General features: G+C 40.1%; 1 protein-coding gene across 1 annotated transcript; it reads right to left on the bottom strand.

Moving 5' to 3' along the window:
* Positions 1-8085: 8085 nt before the first annotated feature.
* On the bottom strand, positions 8086-12295 carry LOC129598114 (papain inhibitor-like). The gene is made up of 2 exons (XM_055495867.1): positions 12241-12295; positions 8086-8420 (listed from the first exon to the last, which is right to left on the bottom strand). Exons 1-2 carry the CDS (start codon positions 12293-12295, stop codon positions 8086-8088), a joined length of 390 nt encoding a protein of 129 aa, XP_055351842.1.
* Positions 12296-13276: the final 981 nt, after the last annotated feature.

Below are 13276 nucleotides of genomic sequence, written 5' to 3'. Positions count from 1 at the left end.
ACCACCGTCCCTTAGGGTCCTTCAGATGAGATTTTATAAAATATGATCGTCGAAACTTCACTAGGTTGCAGGTCAAGCGTGTACAAAGGGTCACTCTCTACTTTAACTATGCCCACAGTAACATCTCAAAGGTCACGTAGGTTGGGTTGTAATCGAACGATCTGAGATACAGTTCGCAAGAGCCTTAAATCGCGAACGCTTCAAATTTATTTAGTTTGGATAAAGATGTCAATGGAATTTTTAAGCGAATTACAATTCGGAAGGAGGGACATGGGTTAAACAGCATTTTAAAACTGGTCTGCTCTAGATTCGGATGCAATTCGAGACACGCTCTAAGCGTAAGGAACGATAGTCCAAAACGAGGTAGATACATATGGCAATACTATAAAAATGTATTGAGCTAGTCATTTGTGATGGGTGACCTGTGGAAAATAGTGAAAAAAAGTGCCCAAACTTGGCGTGGCACCCCTGTACATGAATGCGATGCCATGGTTCCTTAAAAAACATCCGATGACAATAACAGCCGAAGCAGTCATCGTCGAATTTGCGCAAGAGGTTTTCCTGGACGGATGCGTGTACACAAGCAAAAATTATAGTAAAACATTTTCACGGTAATCGTTGCAAGTACATTTGGAAATGGTCAGTCACATCAATGCAAGGAGGACTGCTCGCAGTGGATAGCTTAGACATCATTTCGAACGGCTTCCTATTGTTTCGTCCACCGTTCATTTTGCCCACCGTTCATTTTGTCCACCGCTCGTTCCGTCCACCGTACGTTTTGTATACGAGTAAACTGTAAGCGTATTTCAGTGCAAAACGAATTCCCTAGGACGTGATACAGTACGTAGCGTCAACGAGTTCGATTTATGCGGCTTCCTGTTATTTCGTCCACCATTCATTTTGTCCACCATTCACTTTGTCCACCGTTCATTTTGTCCACCAAGCACTTCGTCCACCGTTCATTTTGTCCACCAAGCACTTCGTCCACTAATTATTTACGCATTAACTACAGAGAACCGTTTAAACCGAAGAATACCATTAAAACCGAAGAGAATTACTACGTAAAAAATCTAGAATTACCTAATAAACCTACGGAATCCAACATAATAAAATAACTTAATAAACCCAAGATAACCTAAAGCACTGTAATCGAAACCTAAGCAAACCTAAAGCATTGTAATCGTTCTCAGCACAGGGTTTGCGTTGCGTAGGTGCATTAAAGTATAAATTGAACTCGGTAGTGTGCATCGAACTGTATGGTGGACAAAATATACTGCAGTGGACAAAATGAATGGTGGACGAAATCAGTGGTGGACAAAATGAGTGGTGGACCAAATGAAGGGACACGGATTTATGCGGCCCACAGCGCACACTGAACTGCATTTGCAACGATAGCTTACACTACAGATACTAGTGCTGTATATTAGTGTCCTAAATCGTAATGGCGTAAGGGAAACATTAGAAAACATAAAAGACCTAAGAAAACACCGGAAAACGAAAAGACCGGCGCAGATATAAGAAAACGAAGGAAAACATCAGAAAGGAAAACATCAGGCATAAAGAAACCTAAGAAACCACAAGTTGGAGAACATAAGAAAAACCATAAGAAAACATCATAATGCTTAGAAATTCTTAGAAGAACAGATTAATACAGTTTAGTGTAGTAAGATCAGTCAATTAAACTGTAAGACACGCTTAAGTGGATGGTGACGAAATGAATGGTGAACAAAATGAATGGCTTGTACAAAGGTCATTTTTAAGCTAGCGGCAATATGTTAGCTGTATGTTACTTGTTAGTAGAAATAGTATCAATAGGGTGCCCAATTTGTGTACTGTTACTACTGTATGTGCCCGGACCGTTTCATTTTCCTGCCCTACCTTACTTCCAAAACCTTTCTCACTTAATTTATGACAACATGTAACCAAAACAAATTTCTTGCACAGATTGGCGTAAAAACAGTTTGTCTGCGCAATATCTGTTTGAAAATGTGCAAACCAGGGTAGGTTTCCACATCTGGCTCTTGGCAGTTTACAGTTTTGTACACCACGGCCTGCACAGTATCTAATTCTAAAACAACTATCCATGCGTTGTTTAACCGATGCGAACCGTGCATTGCGTAATAACCTTTCGCCGCAAAGGTTGTGTGCGGATGTACATCCCGTAAATTGGTTCTAAAGCAATTATCCATGCGTTGTCTAGGTCCACTATTGTACTTACCCGTGTACGCTACAATTTTGATTGTGACGGCCATTGTCATGGAAACTAAACGTGCAGCTGAAATAAATCAGCACGACTGCATCTAGTGTTCCCACCATCCATTACGAGTACTTTATTTTAAGTGTATTTATTATAACTTGCGATTCAAGGACAGGATCGGAAGTGCTGTTACTGGTTACAAGTACTGAACCGCCGTACAAAATGCTCAGCAAAAAAGGTTCAGACTATAGCCACGTATTTTAATTGAAGAATACGAGCTTATCCTACCAATAACAAGTCGACAACAAAAAAAGCAAACGCTATAGTTTCTATGAGAACTTCTCGAAAATTACAATAAAAGCGTAAAATACAGTTAAAAGGAAAGCAGATCACGACCATCTTCCCCTTAATCTAATTGTTATCGTTCTTGTTACGGTACAACGTTGGAAGAAAAAGTTATGACGGAATCGACTTAGTAAAGTAGATTTCTTTCCTCAAATCAGGTGCTTGCAACTGCAAGTAAGTTACTGAAACCGTGCGTTAGGGTGAAGAATGTTGGCAGCTTTCACGTTCATGGCAAATTTTGTACTACTAGTAGTAGTAGAGCAAAACTGAGACCATACAGTCTGAATTAGAATATGTTCTGCGAACAAAGTAGGTAAAGCGACCATGAAGAGACCCCCGGCCCCCAAGGGGCCATTCAAATTTCAGGAAGGATAAAAAAAACAACTCTTTTTTTATTTTCGCGATATTGTGTTTTTATTGGTGGAATTCCATTTCCAGGCAACAAAACCAGTATAAAGTACTACAGTTCCAATAAAAACCGTTGCCCCGAGACACTTCGATATTAAACAGTTAAACGGTATAATCAAGTATTGCCATGGCATCGGCATTGTTTTTCCTCGTTGTTGGATTGTATTTGTCGTCGCTGTTGGATTGGATAGAACTCTTTCCTACTATTTTGCTCTGTTAGTAAAACAAGAGCTTTCGTTTTCTTCGGAGTCGGTTAAAGCCTTACGTAACGACAATTCTGGGAGTCGTCCGTCCGTACCTAATTTAAAATCTATTCCATCATTCATAACCTTTCAGACGTGCCATGTGTAAAGTCTGGTTCCTTAGATTTACGGCACAGTACGTATTCGATAGATATAACAAATTAGCGCCAACGAACATGTATATGCATTGGATCACCAAACATGGTGATGGCACTCACTTCCGATAGCGCATGCATATGGTAGGTACGAAGACGAAGACCATTGTACTGCGAACTGCAAGCTCGTTCACCGCTCCACTAACCCAGCGTGGAAACTGCGTTTCGCGTTATCCAATGTACGCGCTTTTACTTCCGCAATAATGCACTAACTCAAATGAGTTCTTATATTATCCCTTACATGCCAGTCACGATTCAGAGAATTTTGTTGACATTTGCCATACATCGGAAAAACGGGATAAATCTGTCCCAAGAGCGGAAGTGTCATAGGACTTCGTGATTTTCAAGATATTTGATTTGGAAAGGTGAAAAGCAACCTGCGTAAGCCGACGCGGAATATAGAACCAAATAACTTAGGCACCGCCATCGGTGTTATTTAACGTTGTTACATGGTTCAGACAATTTCATTTCCAACGTATTTTGCTGTTGTGACGGTACATTCCACCATGTCTATCGCACGGAACACCACTTTCAACGTTTCTGGATATTTTTCCAATTCATCCACGAATACCAATCATAGCGAAGCGCCTTTATCGAACTGGCTGTTCACTATCACAACGACGACGTTGCTGGCCAACGTCAGTGTGTTGCTCATGATATTACACAAGAAAAAACTCCGCACACCATTTAACATTTATGTAGTGGCTATACTGTTAAGCAACATCGCATATGGGACGTTATTCAACACGCTGGAAATGTCTAATTCTCCCACGATGTATCGGCCATGGACGCTGGGCAACGCAGCCTGCACAGTACGACTGTATAACGGCTACGTTATAGCCGCTGCTACCGTGCACCTACATCTGCTGGTGACTCTTAGTCGCGCGTGGGCATTGTTCGGACCACTCTCCTACCGCCGTCACCATGGCATTCGTTTGGTGGTTACATTCTGCTTGGGCGCAGTCATTTACGTGCACATTGTGCTGCTTCCGGGCATTATACTGGATGCGCTGTATTATCGCCTCCCCGTGGACAGCGAGTGCTGGATCAACACGCCTCGACAGATCGAATGGGCGACCTTTACAACCGTGGTTGTGTTCGACCTGCCCAAGGTGTTTATTCCCGTGTGCTATCCGGTGCTGTTGTGGAAAACGTTGCAGAAACGAAAAACCACCACCGTCCCGCGCGGTAATACGGATATCAAGGATACATCATCGTCCGCTGTACATGTCCCGGTTACTCGCCGCGGAAGCATAACTGCACGGCCGTTTGTTATTTTGACCTTGTTCACTCTTAGTGTTGTCTTGTGCTGGATCCCCACGCTGGTCTACTTCATTCTCCTTAACTTTATTCCTCGAAAAGAAATGCTGGTGTTTAAGGAAGTATCATCGGTGCTGTATCCGCTGCAGGCCTTACTAGACCCGGTCTTTTTCTGTCTGGGTGTCGCGGCTTTGCGGTACCATATTGATGTCATCTGGAAAAGATGTACGGCTTGGCATAAGGAGGAATCGGTATTCCAAAAGAATACGATCTATCCAGCTCCAGTGCGTGGACCACCTGGCAGTTAAACATGTAGAGCGTTGCCAAACAACATTATGTTGGACGTTGAATCGCTCTGTTTAAGTTCCGTGAAAGAACAGTGCGAAGAAACTACAACGTCCATGCAGATCAACAATCTTGTTGATAAATCAATCGTCAATGCACTACTATTTGTTATCTGGCTGCTTTTGTTAATTATGTTTGAATATCTTGTCTCTAATTTACGGTAGGACCTGCTTGACGCCTGCAGTGCATGCCTGTTTTTGCGTTAAATAAATTATTCCGTGGTAGTGTTCAGTGTAATGCCAAGCCTTCCATTCTTCTGTGTTACCCGGTAGTGATACGGATTATTCTGGCAAAATTATAACTCACAGAAACACGCACAGGTTTTATACGCGGTAATAACAACTTAATATTAACAACAACTTGTTATTAACTTAACAATTTGTTATCTAACTTGTTATTAACAAGGGATCTTGCTAAAAGAATGACTGCTCTTCGATGTCGAAGGGGAACTACACGGAAAGGTAAGGCGTTTAAGCCATCCCGGAGTTCTGGTTAACCTATCAAACCGTTTACAGGTTAACCAATCAAGCGGCTTCAAACGGAAATCCGGCAATGTGATAAATTTGGCGGAAGATACCAAGCGCCGTAAAATACACCTTCATGGATGATATGGGATACCGTTTGTATCCCATGGTAGTCGAGATGCCGGGAACATTTGGAGCGGCCATCGGCGAGATGATTACGCTTCTTTGGCAGGAAAATTTGCAAAGCGACTGGGGGCTACAATCCACAGCTTCTCGACACCGCGATTACATTCATCGGTCGTCAGAGAAAATTATGCTGCTGTTTTAGGAACACTGAATGCGCGTGCTACTGAGCAGGATTTAAAACAACGCTAACCATTTTGTTTTACATATTATCAGTGTTTAATTTTCAGTCATTTTAATTAGTGTCAAAAACCTAAGCTTATTTTGTTTTATGGATGCACTACTGCCAAATAATCAAAATGGCTTAATCAATCAGTTTGAACGCGACTGCTGCTTACATGACGGTAAAACTTATAGAAAGCAGTACTAATTAACCTCATCCACTGTACATCTGTACATGTATGTGCTTCCACAGTTAGTATCACTGGTCCACACCTACTCACTCCTACACTTGCTATCTAGTATGTAAGCTGTGCAAAATCCTACGTTACTGTAATTCTTCCCCTAACAAAACCAGGTGATAACAGAATAACCAGAACTATCACCTGGATAAGCTTTAACTGGAAGACAGCAGCATCACTGCAGTACTGCTTTTTCAGATACTTAAGAAACAGTTTTCGTCCTCGTCCTATAGCCGCTCGCTCATATGGTGCCAATGGAAACACCGGAAGCTTAACGGGGTATACAGCCGTTTTATTAATTTCAGGAAACTGCGGTAACAATCAAGATATGAGGGTTAGTATACCACAAATTCTGAATTTTTGCCAGGTCGGCGAAAGTTACGAGCAACAAGAATTGTGGAATATGTGACTGTTTGTGGATAACAAGCTCCAGAGTCCGGACTTCCTATTCGTCATCCCTACGCAAAATCTGAACAGAGTCGGAAAACAAAGTATTTGCATTTGCGTTCGACGTTCCACAAACAAACAAAGGCTTCTGAACCACAACCTCGTTCGTCGCTACGGAAGCGCGACGTGCGTAATTACATGTTGCTCACATACGCGTGATTTTACTCGCCACAAAATAGCACCAGTTAAAACATGATTGTTTACTCGTAGTTCAACAGGTTGCACACGAATTATAATTTAGATCGTGATGATTACGTTTGCCGTACGTTGCAAACGGGACAGTTCTGTCCGCTCAACGCAAAGCTCAAAAGACGCCATTATTTCCAGCAAAATGGCTGCAAATTTCAGAATAGAACCTGCACATCCTGACGATACTGCTCAAGAAAAGCGGATATACTATGGGGTAGTGCCAGCTCGAGCCACTGGGCAACTGGTACGGTCCGACATTAACACGTACTGGTCAAAAACCACTGACATTGTACGGTTCACTATTACGGTTTTCCAATACATAGTGCTGTATGCATTAGTACACGGGAATTAAGTTTAGCCACGCCCATTTAACCATGGCCGATGAAAATATTTTTTGAAGTATACCCAAGATTTGCAGATTACTCTGTCTTCCTGAGTTCTTGCAAAAACGAAATTTTTCGGAGCCGGGAGCCGGTGACCGGGCCCAGATAAGTCACTTTTGCGGTCCTTTTATTAGTATCAGGTTATTTTAGGCTATCTTATATTCCGGTCGAGTCAGAGCAACTACAGTTAACATCGTTACCTGCCAGTTGTTGTCCAGACAATGATTAGCCACATCTGCAAATTGTCATCCTGTGTGTCTTACATACTATGTAATCAAAAATTGTTATCTTAGAGCGTACTTATTTTTTCGTGCCGATAGCTACTAAAACCGTTTTCCAATTGGGGTTATTTAAATTCATTTTGAAAGTGCGGTCTGGGTAGTAGCTGAATGTATGTACCGTCCGCAAATGATCTTTGCTGTCCAAATGCCAACGTTACACATGTATTCCCATTGTCGCTATGGGAAACGTATGATGACTCTGATTTTGGATATCCTCTCGAATTTTCCAAGACATGAATGAGATTTACATCCAACCGCTTCGAAATGTGTGGCATATCGGCAGATCTTCCGCTTGCTTTAACTCACTGTCAGGAGGTATAGCACAAACGGGCCAAAGGAATCAACATGGACAAGATCCGAAGGCCGCTCAACGTTTATAATTATGGTGCGATTCAGCAGTGTCAGCGTATTCTGAACTACCTGGAAACCTTGATGTTGCGGATACCAAGCAAAAAATTTTCTTGTTGTACATTACCATGTGGATATACCATTTGTTTGGTCTTGGATTATATGATCGTAATATACCAGTTTCATGTCAGATAGCGAGGATCTGAACTCTCTTCTACCAAATTCTGAATTGCCGTCCCAAATATAATTTTCATGGAACCACAACTCACACGGCGCCAATGCAAAAACGACCCCGTATCGTCAATAAACTCGAAAAACTAGTAATTAAAAGCGCAAGCTCATAAAGGAAACTAACACTATGCAAGGTAGAGCAGAGCTGAGCAGCATTCAGGCCGGAAAGTATCATTAATGGAAGCACAAAACTGCGAAAAGTTGATTCAGCACTTAACGTAGTTCCAGGTAACCTCGATGTGGCCGAGGTCCTTGGAAGCCAATTTCTCGAAGGCGGCCGGGGACAGATCGATCGCGCCGCTGGCACATCCGTTGCATTGATCGACCACATTGACCTTGACCTGCTCACCGGATTCCACCGCCTTGACCAGGGCGCACTTGCTGCAGACGGGCGCGTTGTTGGGATTGCTGTGCACTCCATACTGCGCCTTGCTGACGGCCACCACCATCTCGTCTTCGTGGTTGACCTTTCCGCATGCTCCCATCGCCGGAGTGTAAAACGTCGCTTTGCCCTGGAAACTCCAAGCCACAGCGCACATGCCTACGAAAACAAGACCAAAAAGGAAACGAGCGGCCATTTTACAGAAAAGTCGGAAAAAGTTGCGAAAGTATCGAGTGGAGGAAGGTACGAATTTGTAATGTCGGTTCTGATATGATTTTAAACGCGATGCGTTGATCATTATATAGTCCTCTGGACCCAGAATTTTGCGAATGAGGCAGTTTTTTTCCTCGAAAAACCACTCGAAATATATTCCAGCGAATTGTTAAACAGAATCGATGTTTTTGTTGAAAAAGCATGGTAGCTATTGGCCGGCTTCGCCTTCTAACAACACTTGGTTATCAACCTTCGGAGAAGCGCGCAATTCACTGTACTCTGTATATTGCGCTGATGGCATCGTGGCAACGCCGTGACAGCCGACAAGATAATATCTGTTCAACTGTTGTGCTTAACGCTGCATTTTACCGCAACTGTCTAGAGTGAATTTCGAAGCACCTGGGACAATGAAAAATTTTTTGCCGGTAAATAGCGACTGGAGTGTTTTTAATGCTTTCCACTAACATTAGAACCATAATTTTCATGCAATATAGAAAATTAGTTGGATCGGACATCGGAAATGTCTGTTACCACCATGAATAAGTTAAAATTATCCAGTGCAGGGACCGACTTTTGCTCAAATATATTGGAAGCTCACTAACCATTCATTCGCTACATACTGCTGGACAATGTCTGCGACAAAAATTCTGCAAGGCAGACGAAATAACAATTTTTAGCAGATTGTACATTCATATAAAATTCAGCAGACCTATCATATCACAGGATGCAATAAACAATAAACAAAAAGTGAAACAATTTTTTTGTGTTTGTGTTTTTCGTTCACTGTACATCCTTATAACTTAATCCGTACATCAGAATTAAATGAACAAATTGTCCCTTTAAAATGCGTACGATGAAAGTAACAGCGTAACAAATGTACCCGCGCATTTAAAAATGAATATCAGAGTTTGCACACTTTTGAAACTTTTGTGAAACTTTCTGTACGGAAAAGATATGGAAAAGCAGGGTATACTATATGTTTTGGAACGTTAGTAGGGCATATATTATTGTAAATAAAATAACTAGGTTCAGTATCCCCCATTTTTCGAGGAGCGTCATTCGAGACTTTCCTGTTTGTTTCATTTTTCTGGTAGGTGTAGGTTTAATTATTTACATGATTAACGGCGAAGATTGAACCATTGCGTATTTTACTTTTGTGCAGACAGAAGTTAAGATGCCCTGAAATATACCATATATCTGCATAATTTGCATTTAAATATTCAGAAAGCTAGCCAAGATTATTCTTAAAATCAAGTCTTCGACAGCTAACTGTTTTGGCAACTGTAGGTGTGAAAATTTCAAAGCCAGTTCTTTAATGCAGCGTAAAGGCTAAAGATTCGTTGAGCAAGAACTTTTGCTCCTAAACAAATATTTCCTGTCGAAACATACAACAGCGAATTACTATCTGCATTCGCGGAAAAGAATTAAAACCAAGCTCTGATTTAATTACGATATCAATTGTTCATATCCAATACTTCAATGTAGTAAACTTCTCATTTTTCGTCATATTGTCTGTGTATTCAGATTTCTATTGTACCGGCATTATCAATTATTTGTCCGTTTATGAACTTCGTTTTGATGATTGCGCTGCACCTATGTTACGAAAAATTAAATTTAAACCATTAAGTACTTATTTAACAATTTTCTCCGTGATACAAAATATCGTTTTTATTGTAAGTCATATCAACGCTTTTTAGTGTAAGTCATAATTGATAATTTTGAGTGGGATATAAAGAAAATAATTGCTTATTCAACCTTGAGACAACTTCGGTTGATAATAAGGTCACTTTCTATGGGTCTTGTTATGTTTGCTTTTATTCATTAACATCTCATGCCTTATTAAAGGCTTCTCTTTTTATAAGATCTGGAGTTCTTATTCATGGCAATGATAGAAGCCAAGAATTTCATAATTCATCTAAAGTTTTTTATTCTAATTGAGTATCTATTTCAGTAATTTTAGTGTGTGTTATTTGTTTAACTGGTTTCCCATTTTCTGCTGGATTTTTCTCTAAAGATTTATTACTTGATGGAGCTCAAATTAATTTTTTTTTCTGTTATGTTGACTATTGGATATTCTTTTCGTTTTATTGGAAATTTAGATATTTTATCGGCTTTCTCACGTGTAAAAATTTTTTTTATGAAAATGTTTATTGATTGTCTTTTTCTCTTTGAACATTGATTTTACTAACATTATTTTTTAGAAGTTTTTTTTTCTCTTGTATTTATTCAATAAAAATTATTTTAGTATCCTCTTTGGGGAGAAAAAGTTTTTTTATTTATTTTTTCTGTTTTTTACTTTTAAAAGTTACAAGTTATCGTTAGTAGAGTTTTTTTAAATTTTTCGATTTTTTTTAGAAAAATATTTTTTTAAACAAATTAATAGTGTCGAGAAAAATTTTTTTTTCTTTTTTAATTAAAAAAATGTTCAAGTTTATTGTCGATTTAATATATTTTTTGTTTTATTAATTTTATTATGTTTTTATTTTTAAAAATAACTGTATTTAGAATTATTTTAATGTGAAAGGCTGTATCGTTTTGCTTTATAAAAGTTGCCACTACGCTTGTTATTTTGAAAAATGTTTACTGTGTGATTGACAAAGTCCTGTTTTCGGAGACAAAACCTTCGCATACTGGCAATTAAAGCAGATCTTTACATAGTTCAAGAAAGCTTTACATAGCTTTCTTGAACTTTACATAGTTCAAATATACAACTAAAAGCAAGAGCAAGAAAAGACTTCGGTGCGGCGTCAACAACAACACCCATACCGAATCGAAGCCGATAACCCCATAACTTTGCTTGCGTATGCTAGAAATCCGAATCGATGTTTACTGTATCTGTACATGACACTGTACACTCTGTACAGTGCGCATCCATATTGTTGTGTTCGCTTCAGCTGCCGCTGCAATTTTCAAGTGGATACGGGAGGTGCTGGAGCCGGACCATCCGATGTTCGGAAAACACTTGCAGTTTCCAGGCTTCGATTTCTGACAAACCACTGAGCAAATTCCGTGAATGGCACCAAAAGTCAGCATTATTTCCGCCACGGTTTGGAGAGCTCAGATCGGCAAAAACGCAAGCGTCATCTCGCAGGCGTCCCTATAAAACCGTTTGGTAGCGTTGGCTGAACTAAATTTCCAAAACAGTCAACTTTCTGATCGTTTCATTTCTGTTGTTCAACGTTTTCGACATTCCACGTCCGGCATTATGAGCGTCTTCGTGACCTTGCTGCTGCTGGCTGCCATTCTGGTGTTTGCGGTATGTGTATTGCTCCAACTGCGTTTACAATGAGTATTCAGAGTGTATAGCGCCATTTAACGGTTAGCGAGGAACAAGGGATCAGACTATAAAGCGCTTTAATTTTATCAGCTAATTTGCTAAACACTCGTAATAAATGTAAGTTAGCACAAACTGATATACGGTTACATGAAAAATTTGATGCTCAATGCGGGAACCACCGTACACAATCATTTCAGTTTTAATTATTTCGGGAACTGGAACTAATTTTATACCTGTGCCTTTTTAGGAAGCCTAACTGATGCCGACGGACCAAAAGTTAGCGGAAGAAGGTCCCATGAATCTGGAAACTTTGGAATCTAGTAAGTATCGTTGTACCGTACTAAGACGCCATAGTGAGTCCATTTTTCGCTAACATTCTTTGCTTGTTGCCGTTGGCATGCAGCAGTTACCCTAGTTGTTTTCATGCAGTTACTCTGCTGATTTAACATGCCTGTACAAAAAGCATCTGGTTTAGAACCGAAAACGAACCTGCCACACCCGACAAGAACCCCAGCTTGACCGCGGCAGACGAAATGCCCCCCATTCCGCTTCACCAACGAGAAAAACGACAAGCAATTCGAGGCCATGCTCGAAGAAAGAAGATATCAAAGTCCAAAGGTTAAGGCTGTAAATGACTGGCCAAGAGAGTTAATTCGCCATCGACATGGTTTCCAGTCATCAAAGCATAGCTACTTGTGCTGATCTATAAAAATGAAAATCATGTCGTGTTAAATTCCTGGATTAACATGTCTGAAATAAGCGTTTGCAGTTGATGTTTAATTGATAAATTGTACGTCAATGGTCAGTACTCAAATATATGCTTTTGTGTATTTGTAAAGGAAGGTGTCTTTTGTGCAAATTGTATAATCGGTACTAAATACATAAAAGATTACAGAATTTTCCATGGTGTTGTTGTTATTCAGCAATTTGAAATATTACGAATTCTATGGAATTGCGGTTGATGAGGTGTCTGGGATTAGAGAAGTTTAGATAACAAAATGTTCCGAAAAATCAGTTTATATCGGTAAATGTCAGTAGGATGAAATACGAAGTAGTAAGGTCAAATCGTTGATGGGATTTGTATGTGGTGCTACTTTAGCGACGTGTAAAAGTCTTTAAAATGAAGCGCAATAACAAGACCCTGCAAATGCGGGCACACTATAGAGTACTTCGTCATTGTTCAGAGAAACATGGATCTGCAGCTGCAGACAGCCAACTTCCGAAAGCCCGGGTTATACTTTTATACAAACATTATCATTTGTAAGTCACTGTCATGGCGCCGACATCGTTTTTTTCCTTCTTGTTCCTTTGTGTTTGTGCCAATGACGATAATTATGACCTCTTTACTACTATGCTTTGATACTATGATGCTATACAAGTGCTTTAATTTTCTTTAGAGTCGGATGTGTTCATAGGTAACGAGAATTTTGGGGCAGTCCCTTAGCAGCTACCGCAATTTAAAATCTATTGCTCAATCATAACCCTTCACACAGCTATGTCTGAAATCTAGTTCCTTAGAATTACG

The sequence above is a fragment of the Paramacrobiotus metropolitanus genome, unplaced genomic scaffold (genome assembly GCF_019649055.1).
Source record: "Paramacrobiotus metropolitanus isolate TYO unplaced genomic scaffold, Prichtersi_v1.0 Parri_scaffold0000114, whole genome shotgun sequence".
Taxonomy (NCBI): Eukaryota; Metazoa; Tardigrada; class Eutardigrada; order Parachela; family Macrobiotidae; genus Paramacrobiotus; species Paramacrobiotus metropolitanus.
The sequence above is the reverse complement of the archived record's forward strand: the minus strand, read 5'-3'. Positions and strand labels throughout refer to the sequence as shown.

Coding starts and splice junctions, on each gene's coding strand:
- LOC129598114 (XM_055495867.1), bottom strand. CDS start 12,295: ATGGGGGGCATTTCGTCTGCCGCGGTCAAGCTGGGGTTCTTGTCGGGT. Junction 8,421..12,240: donor GTTCTTGTCGGGTGTGGCAG/GTTCGTTTTCGG, acceptor TTGTTTTCGTAG/GCATGTGCGCTGTGGCTTGG.